At 55.9% G+C, this 10,352-nt stretch overlaps 1 protein-coding gene across 1 annotated transcript; it reads left to right on the forward strand.

Moving 5' to 3' along the window:
- Positions 1-6,054: 6,054 nt before the first annotated feature.
- Positions 6,055-10,092, forward strand: ASGR1 (asialoglycoprotein receptor 1). The gene is made up of 8 exons (XM_028128434.2): positions 6,055-6,155; positions 8,267-8,383; positions 8,523-8,618; positions 8,692-8,763; positions 9,266-9,352; positions 9,440-9,588; positions 9,662-9,768; positions 9,918-10,092. The coding sequence occupies exons 1-8, from the start codon at positions 6,089-6,091 to the stop codon at positions 10,090-10,092; spliced, it is 870 nt and encodes a 289-aa protein (XP_027984235.2). The 5' UTR covers positions 6,055-6,088.
- The last annotated feature ends 260 nt before the right edge of the window (positions 10,093-10,352 follow it).

Genomic DNA, 10,352 nt, shown 5'->3' on the forward strand with positions numbered 1-10,352 from the left:
TTGTGGAAGAGCCACACTCAAGGGGCCAAAGAGCCACATGTGGCTCGAGAGCTGCCGTTTGCCGACCACGGCTCTAACCGACTGAGCCACCCAGCCAGGGCCTCTCGCCCTTTCAGGGAGTCAGATTTTCTGGCCATGAGTCCTAACTGAGGCTCCTCCGATGGAGAGCAGGGGTTCTCAGCTTCCCTGCTGCCACTGCTCACAGTCCGGCAGGCTCCCCCATGAAGGCCTCAGCTGCAGCAGAAATGAGCCATTGCGGGTCCCAGAGTGATCCGGCCCCTTCCCCTCTGACTCGGGGCCTCGGGGGAAGGCTGGGGTGGAGGGTACTAAGAGTAATGGTCAAGTCCTGAACAGTACAAAAGGACAGCCTAACATTTTTAAAAATAGGTTTTGATTTGAGGGAGAGGGAGAGAGAGAAACATAAACATCGATCGGCTGCCTCCCCCACTGGGGATCAAGTCTACAACCAGGGCAGGTGTCTTGACCAGGAATTGAACCAGCGGCTTCTTGGTGCAGGAGTCTACACCCAACCACTGGGCGCGCTGGCCAGACCAAAAGGGCAGTTTCACAGCCACCCCGACCCGAGTGCAGAGTGGGATGCAAAGAACAATCCCTCCCCCTCGCGCCCCCCCCTCCCCCCGCCACCCCGGCAGTGGTTCTGGGGGGTGTGGCTGCCCCAGCCCTGGAGATCCAAGGACAGAGGCAGGGAACTCGGAGGCGTGCTCGCTCTGGACTGCCGTGCGCAGTGCTGTGCAGGCCTCTGTCCAACGGAACCCAGTCCTGGGGCCGGGGCCAGGACTCTGCATTTCGGGGAGCCTCCCAGGAGATTCTCATGTCTTGCTGGGTGGAGAAGCTCTGCTCCCCAGGATGTTTTTCAAATAATCCTCTCAGCTTGGTTCTGTGTAGAAACACCTTTGCGGCCGTGCTGATGTTCTCTGCCATTAGCTGAAAGGAGACATCTGAGCTGGGAAGGTGTGTGCAGGTGAGGTGTCTGGCTCTAAGGCTTAAGGAGGGTTCACTGAGAAGGGGTGAAATTACCTAGTTTTGCATGCATTTAAAAAAATATTTTTTCATTTCAGAGTGGAAGGGAGAGGGAGAGAGAGGTAGAAACATCAATGATGAGAGAGAATCATTGATCAGCTGCCTCCTGCACGCCCCACACTGGGGATTGAGCATGTGCCCCAACTGGGAATCAAACCGTGACCTCCTGGTTCATAGGTTGATGCTCAACCACTGAACCACACCAGCTGGGCACATGCATTATTTTTTAGATTACAAAATTAATACATGTACCTTACCAAAATTCAAGTAAATATGGAAATACATGTGACTCAGAAAAACCTTCCCTCTCCATCTCATTCCACATAGTTCAGAGGGAAGCGCGTTAGCAGTTTGGGATGTGGTCTCCCAAATCTATGAAGCTCGTCCTCGGCTGGTTAAGGAGCCGGTGTGTGAATGGATGGGCGCACTGAGGCTCAAATTCTGGCCCCTCCGTGCCCCCTCTGTTGTTTCAACAAACACCGGTTTGTATCTTCCTTGGTGTCAGGTAGTGTTTAAAATGCTGGGAATGCAACGTCCCTGCCCTCAGGGAACGTGGGGCCCACGCGGGGGCGGGGGAGGGGGGGGAGGGCAGCAGACAGTAGGAAGTAAAGGACTATTGATAGTTTAAGATAAGGATGATGCTATTAAGCAAAGAAAAAGCCTGCTGGGTCTGTGTCCTTGCTAGTTTAGACAGGGTGGTCCCAAGACGCCTCTTGGAGGAACATTTGAGTTGAGACTTGAATGATGAGGAAACCTGGGTGGGCGTGTGTGCGGGGTAGAAAGAGGAACAGCTAGGTAGGAAGAAGTTTGGATTGTTGGAGGACGTCGGAGGACGAGGGTGCGGCAGGATGGGGGAAGGAAGATAAATAGCTGGATCAGAGAATAGCGAGGCCTGAGGACTTTCTATGGATTTTTAAAATGGTGCCATAGGCCTGGCTGGTGTGACTCAGTGGTTGAGCATTGACCCGTGAACCAGGAGGTCAGGGTTCGATTCCCAATCAATGTGGGCTCGTTCCCCAGTGGGGGTTGTGCAGCCGGCAGCTGATCAATGATTCCCTCTCATCGTTGATGTTTCTATCTCTCTCTCCCTTCTTCTCTGAAATCAATAAAAAAATAAAGTAAGCCCTGACCGGTTTGGCTCAGTGGATAGAGCATTGGCCTGCGGACTGAAGGGTCCCAGGTTAGATTCCGGTCAATGGCATGTGCCTTGGTTGCAGGCACATCCCCAGTAGGGGGCGTGCAGGAGGCAGCTGATTGATGTTTCTCTCTCATTGATGTTTCTAACTCTCTATCCCTCTCCCTTCCTCTCTGTAAAAAGTCAATAAAATATATTTAAAAAAAATAAAGTAAAATAGTGCCATAGGAAGTCCTGTTGGAGGCTGTAAGAAGGGAGCAGCCGCGTTCCCCCTCCATGCTGGTGGAGAAGGCCCGGGAGGGGGCAGCAGAGAGCCAGTCCCGATAAGGTTGGGAGGGTAGGATGAGAGATGCGCAGTCACTGTGTGTGCCTACTGGGCAAAGAGCTTTATTCTGAGCCTCGTTTTCCCTAGCTGTGAAATGGGAACAATAACCATCCTCCCAGGATTCCGGTGAGGAATAAAGGGGATAATCCATGTAAAGTCTTAGGCACCCTTCCTGGCACACTTAGGAAACGGTAATCATATATTTTTTAAATTCTCAGCCAGCCTATCCTCAGGCTGACGCTCTAATCACTGAGCCAAACCGGTCAGGGCGAACACGGAATTGTGATTGCCATTGGCTTCATGTTCTAGTCGCAGTTACTGGGGAAACTTGAAAGTTAAATAAAACCTGGAAACATTTGGAGTTTTAAATTTTTCTAAAAGTCAAGCAGGAAAGAGGAGCAGAGAGGGCCCCTGGTCACAGAAGCCTGGAGTCCCAGGACTGAAAGGAGGGTGTGCCTGGATGGAGGCGGTGGGGGAGGGCGGAGAGAGCCGGGGGAGAGGGCCTGGCGGGGCGGGCCGGGCACTGCAGGCTGCAGGGAGCGGAGTTTGAAGCCCTGGGGTTCGGCTCCTGTTTAAACTGGGGTGCAGCGGTCATCTCTTCCTGCAGCCCCGAGCACCCCTCTTCCCTGGCTGCTAGTCCTGGCCCTGAGGCTCCAGCCCGAGGCACCTCCTCCAGCATCTCCTGCTGCAGTGCCACCCGCCAGCCTCTCCTAGATTTGGGGAACCATAGGTCACCCTCTGTGGAAAGCCAGCACTGAGCCTCCTCTTCTCCCCTCTGCCCATCTGTCCCTTCCCCTCTTTTTGAGGTCTGCGGGGTGCCAAGAGGAACGAGGGCCTGCGGCAAGTGCTGAGGGGTGGGCCAGGGCAGAGCCCAGGTGGCCTTCGTAACTCAGACGACACCCCAGCGCCCGGCTTGCTCCAGGGAAGGTGCTAACCACCCTCTGGGATGTGGGGCGACCCCACCTTCTCCCCCAGAAGGAGATGGAACTCAGCTGCTGGCGCTGCTGCTAGTGATGAGAGGAATGAAAACAGGATGCGCTCAGCACTTACGTGTCCCACACCGCTTTTCCCCCATTTTCTCACTTAACCGTGGTGATGACTCTGAGATGAGCATTAAGGCGGCTCTCCAGCCGTGGTGGAGGTGAACTCAGATCTGACAGAGGCCTCAGGCTCTTCCCGCCACCCCACGAGGCTTTCCCCTGAACAGCCTTCCCGGGACCTCCAGCGCCTCCTTTCGGGGTTCACCTGCCCAGGCTGCCCCCCACCCCCCCGGAAGCACGTCTCCCTTCCTGACTCACTCCTAGAGGAGCCATCCTCCCCGCCTGGGCAGCCTGAACCTGGCACCCCGGGTCCCAAGAGCTGGCCCTGAAGGTCACTTTGTCTTCAGTTCGCGTGACGGGCAATCCTGGGCAGGACTGTCCTGGCTGCTTTCTCCCCGCTGTGCCCTCACTGGGGGAGTCGTCCCGGGCACTGCCCACACCTGGGCCGCACCCAAGATGATGATTTCAGTGTCTCCAGCCCCGGAGTCTCTGTGGACTCCAGGCCCATTTCACCAGTCTTCGGGGCCCTGGCGGGCGTGCTGCTGCCGGCCGCCTGCCCCCTCCCCCCTCACGGCACACTCAGCAGCCACAGGTCCACGCCGTGCCTCTGCCAGCTCCTGCCCAAGCGACCTTCCTGTCTGGCCTCACTGAGACCAACCAGCAGCCTCCTGACCTCACTCCCTCCTCTCAGTAACCCACCTCTGACCCTGACCTATTCCACGGCCAGGCCATCAGCTTACAAATCTGACTTCACCACTATCCTGCCTGCAACTCTTTATGAGCCCTGTAGTTACACTTAAAAAAAAAAATATATGTATTGATTTCAGAGAGAAAAGAAGAGGGAGGGAGAGACAGAAACATCAATGATGAGAAAGAATCATCGATTGGCTGCCTCCTGCACGCCCCCTACAGGTGATCAATCCTGAAACCCAGGTCTGAATCGAACCCAGGACCCTTCAGTCCTCAGGCCAAAGCTCTACCCACTGAGCCAAACCAGCTAGGGCAAGGCATATATTCTTTAAGGAATAAATGTAAACGGTGGATGAATTCTCAGAGCGCATAGGTAGATATACTACCATTGTGGCATAGTTTTGTTTTTAGCAACTTTTTCGTTTCTGAGGATTATCTCTAGTATTTTATTTTTTAAAAAATATTTTTACTTATTTCGGAGAAGAAAGGAGAGAGAGATAGAAACATCAATGACGAGAGAGAATCATTGATTGGCTGCCTCCTACATGCCCCACACTGGGGATCTAGCCTGCAGCCCAGGCATGTGCCCTGACCTGGAATCGAACTGTGACCTCCTGGTTCATAGGTCAATGCTCAACCACTGAGCCATCTCTGAGACCTCAGGGCCCAGCTGTGGAGACTGCACAAGGTTCTGAGTCAGGCTGCCCCAATTCCAGTCCCCGCTGGGCCGCTCCCTGCGGCGTGAACCTGGGTTAGCTCTTAGCTCTCAGGGTCTGAGTTTCCTCATCTGCAGACCGATGTGCTCTGGGGATGAGAGTAGTTAATGAATAAAGAGCCCCAGGCGCACAGCAGGCGGCAATGGAGGCTTGTTGGCACCAATCTCTGGTGAGGTGGGGAAGCCTGCTCTCCTGCCTCTCCCTATCTCCCCCATCTCGCCCCCTCCCCCATGCTGCTGGGGAACTGGACTCTCCAGGAGATTGAAGCCCCTCAGCCTGAGCTGGGGAGTCTGGAGGCAGAGCCCCCCTTGGAAGCTGGGGCCTAGGCTCAGATGCCAGGGTCACAGGCCCAGGTTGGGCAAGAGCAAAGAATGCATGGGTTCCTCTGATCCCGGGGACGTTTGGAGACACGAACAATTCCGGGAATTCAGAGGCAGACGGGACAAGGGTGAGGGACAGAGGGGCTGCACCCAGGCCCTCTAGGCTTCCCCTCCCAAACCACGCCAGCAGGAGTGAGGTGACCAGCATGTGGAGGTGAGGGGGACAGACCTGGAGACTCCCCCTCCCTGGGGAGGGAAGCAGAGGCAACCCATCCCCCTGTTTCCACCCCCACACATCCCCGGGTTCCAAATCCACTTCCACCTCTGTTTAAGTCCAAAGTCCCTGGCACTGGCGATGCCAGGTTCGGTACACTAGGGACACAGACAAGCAGACACGCGTAAGCTCGGGGCTCAGGCCCTTGTATGGACCCTCTCCCACTGTCCGGGGCTGTCTGCACACCCCCGTTCTCCAGGCTTCAGCCTCCTTCTTAGCCTGGGATCTGCACAGCATTGAGGGATCCAGGAGTCACCCTCGAAACCACCAGCAAGTAAAAGGGGAAGAAAGGCCGGAGGACTGACTGGGGGTGAGCTGGGAGAGGGGTGGAGGGGACCAGCTGTCAGGGGCGAGGGGCTGGGTGGGAAAACTCCAGGGGATGGATTTTGGGGGACAGGCCTGGGATGGAATGAGGGAAAGAAGAGAGGGCTGCACGTAGCCACAGATCACTTAGAAAGGGAAAGGACCCCATACCCCAACTCTGTTCAGTCCCAATCTCAACCCTAACTTCAGCCTTGACCCAGTCCGGGGTCCAGCCAGCCCCACCATGACAAGGGAGTATCAAGATCTTCAGCATCTGGACAACGAGGAGAGTGACCATCAGGTCAGACGAGGTGAGGGACGCCGCCATTTCTGAAGGGCGAGCATTGGGTGGCTCTGGCTTCCTTGCCTCAGCTCCGGCTTCTTTCCATGCCCCTGCCTCTGCCTCTGGCTGCCCCGTCACAAGAACATAGCGAGCGCTGCTTAGGGGAGGTGTACGGTGTGGGGCTGGAGGCCCTGTCTTGGGGATGGTACCCTTGACCCTTGCCCTGCCACCCACTTCTCAGGGCCTTGGGGAGGGGGTGGGCCCGTGAGTGTGGGGGTAATGAAAGAAGTTAGGCCCTCCTCCTTTCCTCTTTCAACACCAGGGAGCTGCGTGTGTGTGTGTGTGTGTGTGTGTGTGTGAGTGTGTGTGTGTGTGTGAGTGTGTGTGAGTGTGTGTGTGTGTGTGTGTGAGTGTGTGTGTGTGAGTGAGTGAGTGTGTGAGTGTGTGTGTGTGTGTGTGTGAGAGTGTGTGTGTGTGAGAGTGTGTGAGTGTGTGAGAGTGTGTGTGTGTGAGTGTGTGTGTGTGTGTGAGTGTGTGTGTGTGTGAGAGTGTGTGAGTGTGTGAGAGTGTGTGTGTGTGTGAGTGTGTGTGTGTGAGTGTGTGTGTGTGAGTGAGTGAGTGTGTGAGTGTGTGTGTGTGAGAGTGTGTGAGTGTGTGAGAGTGTGTGTGTGTGTGAGTGTGTGTGTGAGTGTGTGTGTGTGTGAGTGTGTGTGTTTGTGTGTGAGAGTGTGTGTGAGTGTGTGTGAGTGTGTGTGTGTGAGTGTGTGTGTGTGTGTGTGTGTGATCAGTTTGGTCAAGGGCTAAGATTTCTGTGAAGAGGCTGAGGGGTCTCTGAGCTGAGGGAGGATGAGGCCCTCCTACATTCGAAAAACAGATCCTGCGCCCTGAGCAGTGTGGCTCAGTTGGAGCACCATGGTCACAGGTTCAGTTCCCATCAGGGCACATAGCTAGGGTGCAGGTTCGATCCCCAGTCGGGGTACATATAGGAGGCAACTGATTGATGTTTCTCTGTCACATTGATTTTTCCCCCCTCTCTATCTAAAAATCATCATCAACAACAACAATAAAAAGACCCCCATTTTTTCTCACGTGAGCAGGAATGCTGTTGGGGCTGAGCAAGGATCCAGTTTCTGGGGGGTGGGAGTGGGCAGTGACCTTTGATGGGGAAAGGGGATACAGGGGAGGCGAGAATGGAGGGGAGGCCTCCCACACTCCAGCTCACTGGAACAGGGCTGCCTGGTGGGAGCAACTTGAGGGACCTGAAGTCTGGCTACCCCACCTTCTCCTCCTGCCCCCAGCCAGAGCCGTGGAGGGAGGAAGAAACCTCTATCGCTTGCCCCACCTTCAGGGAGGAGCCCTGATTCCCCAGCTGGTCTCCAGCTTACAAACTCCATCCTCAAGGCTCTGAAGAGGTTCATCAGCTGCACTGACACAGTCAGGCCACTAGGTGTCAGCCAAAGCCCAGGGCCAGGCAGGGCTAGGGCAGGTCAAAGCTTTGCTTCCATCTGCAACCCCCTTCCCTTCCCCACCTCCAGATGCCTCTGGCCTCTCAATCACCAACTGCCCATATTTCTTCGTCTTTTTTTAAATCCTCACCTGACAACATGCTTTTATTTATTTATTAAAATATATTTTTATTGATTTCAGATAGGAAGGGAGAGGGAGAGAGAGATAGAAACATCAACGATGAGAGACTCATTGATGAAAGAATCATTGATGGGCTGCCTCCTGCACATCCCCATTGGGGATGGAGATCGAAACCTGGGCATGTGCCCTAACTGGGTATTGAACTGTGACCTCCTGGTTCATAGGTCAATCGGTGCTCAACCACTGAGCCATGCAGCTGGTACTTTTATTGATTTTAGGGAGAGAGGAAGGGAGAGGGAGAGAGAGAAACATAAGTGCACGCGCCCGAACCAACAACCTGGGTATGTGCCCTGACTGAGAATTGAACTCGTGACCCTGTGGTGTACGGGAGGATGCTCCAACCAACTGAGCCACTCTGGCTAGGACATGCTCATGCTTCTTAACCTGTGTGATTCCTCCCAGTCTACAAGAGGAGCCTTAGCCTGCTCTCCTCCCAGGACCCCAGAGCTGCCCCAGACTCTGCCACGACCCTGAGACCCTCTCCTCTTGCAGGGCCGCCTCCTCCCCGACCACTCTTTCAACGGCTCTGCTCCGGACCCCGCCTCCTCCTGCTCTCCCTGGGCCTCAGCCTCCTGCTGCTGGTGGTTGTCTGTGTGATCGGATCCCAGAGTGGGTGCCCCAGGGGTGGGCAGGGAAGGGAGCAATGTTGGGGGGAGATTAAGGGGAGCAGTGGTGGGGGGAGTGCTGGTAGCTATGATAGTGGACACAGCCCTCTCTTTTTGTCTAATTCACACCTTCTCCTGTCCAGACTCCACGCTGAAGGCGGAGCTGCGGGCCCTGAGAGAGACGTTCAGCAACTTCACAGCGAGCACAGAGGCCGAGGTCAAGGACCTGCGCATCCATGGTGAGGGGGCTGGGGCTGAGGGGGGCTGTGGGACACTAGGGATGTTGGGACATTGAGCAAGTTTCTCCCCCAGGAGGAGGTGTGGGCAGGAAGATGAAGTCCTTGGAGTCCCAAATGGAGAAACAGCAGCAGGACCTGAGCCAAGGTCAGAGAGGGCGTCCGTGTGCCGGTGCCTACGTGTAGAACACAGGGCATGCGCCCTGACTGGGTCTCTCAGGCCAAACCAGGGGTCTTTCTTTCTTTCTTTTTAATTAAATGTATTTTTATTGATCTCAGAGAGGAAGGGAGAGGGAGAGAGATGGAAACATCAATGATGAGAATCATTGATTGGCTGCCTCCTGCACACCTCCTACGGGCTGGGGAATCAAACTGTGACCTCTTGGTTCATAGGTCAACGCTCAACCACTGAGCCACACCGGCTGGGCCAAACCAAGGAGTCTTGACAACGAATCCCCCTCCCCCCGCCCGGCAATTCTCAAACGTTTTATTGACAGAAACTTTTTCTCTCCATCAAACCAAGGGGTCGTGTGGCAGGGCCACCTGTGACTGACCTTCCGTCCTGCACATGCCGCAGACCCTTCCCGCCCCCAGTGTTCACACCGACCTCTTCCCCTCCTCTCTCCCCCCCCCGCCCTCTGTCCCCCCAGATCACGCCAGCTTGCTGTTCCACGTGAAGACCTTTGTGTCTGACATACGAAGCCTGAGCTGTCAGCTGGCCATCCTCCAGGGCAATGGTGAGGAGGCAGGGATGCCCAGCCTGCTTTCATGCCTATGTCCCCGCCTGGCTCAGCCTCTCCACCCTCCCTCTGCACCCCTCCCAGGCTCTCAGAACTGCTGCCCTGTGAACTGGGTGGAGCATGAAGGCAGCTGCTATTGGTTCTCTCGAACTGCGAAGCCCTGGCCCGAGGCTCAGAAGTACTGCCAGCTGGAGGATGGGCACCTGGTGGTGGTCGGCTCCTGGCAGGAGCAGGTGAGGGCTCCGGAGGGCTCGGTGGGGAGCCTGGCTGTTCTATGGAGAGGTCACCATCCTCCTCTCTCCCCAGAAATTTGTCCAGCACCACATGGGCCCTGTGAACACCTGGATGGGCCTCACTGACCAAGACGGGCCCTGGAAATGGGTAGACGGGACAGACTACGAGAAGGGCTTCCAGTGAGTGTGCGCGCTGCGCTCGGCCGGCCTCCACCACGACCCCCTCCCCTGCGCCCCGCCGGCCCAGCTTGGCGGGCCCAAGGGCAGGAGGGGCTCCTCGGCTTGTGGGGGCCTGGCCTCCTGGGGCCCAATCTGTCTGGTCTTCTTAGGAACTGGAGGCCAGACCAGCCGGACGACTGGACCGGGCACGGGCTTGGGGGCGGCGAGGACTGTGCCCACCTCACCGATGACGGCCGCTGGAACGACGACGTCTGCCTGAGGCCCTACCGCTGGGTCTGCGAGACGGAGCTGGGCAGGCCCACCCCGCAGCCCCCTCCCCCCTAATTTATTTCCTCCCTGCCTTCACCTGGGAAGGCGCCTCACGTTGGGACCCTCCGATCTGGGGCCTCCTGCCAGTTCTTGGGGATTTTCATCCAGGTTGTAAGGGAAGGGGAGAGGATGTGTCCGAGGAAGGGCGGGGAGATGGAGAGCTATGCCACTTTCTACGGTTTGCAGGTTATTGTCAACTTTTTTTTTTTTTTTGAGTAAAAAGAGAAATATACGAAACATTCTGAGTTGACTAATTATGAGGGATTAACAATGGG

The sequence above is a fragment of the Eptesicus fuscus genome, chromosome 20 (assembly GCF_027574615.1).
Source record: "Eptesicus fuscus isolate TK198812 chromosome 20, DD_ASM_mEF_20220401, whole genome shotgun sequence".
In the NCBI taxonomy this organism is placed as follows: Eukaryota; Metazoa; Chordata; class Mammalia; order Chiroptera; family Vespertilionidae; genus Eptesicus; species Eptesicus fuscus.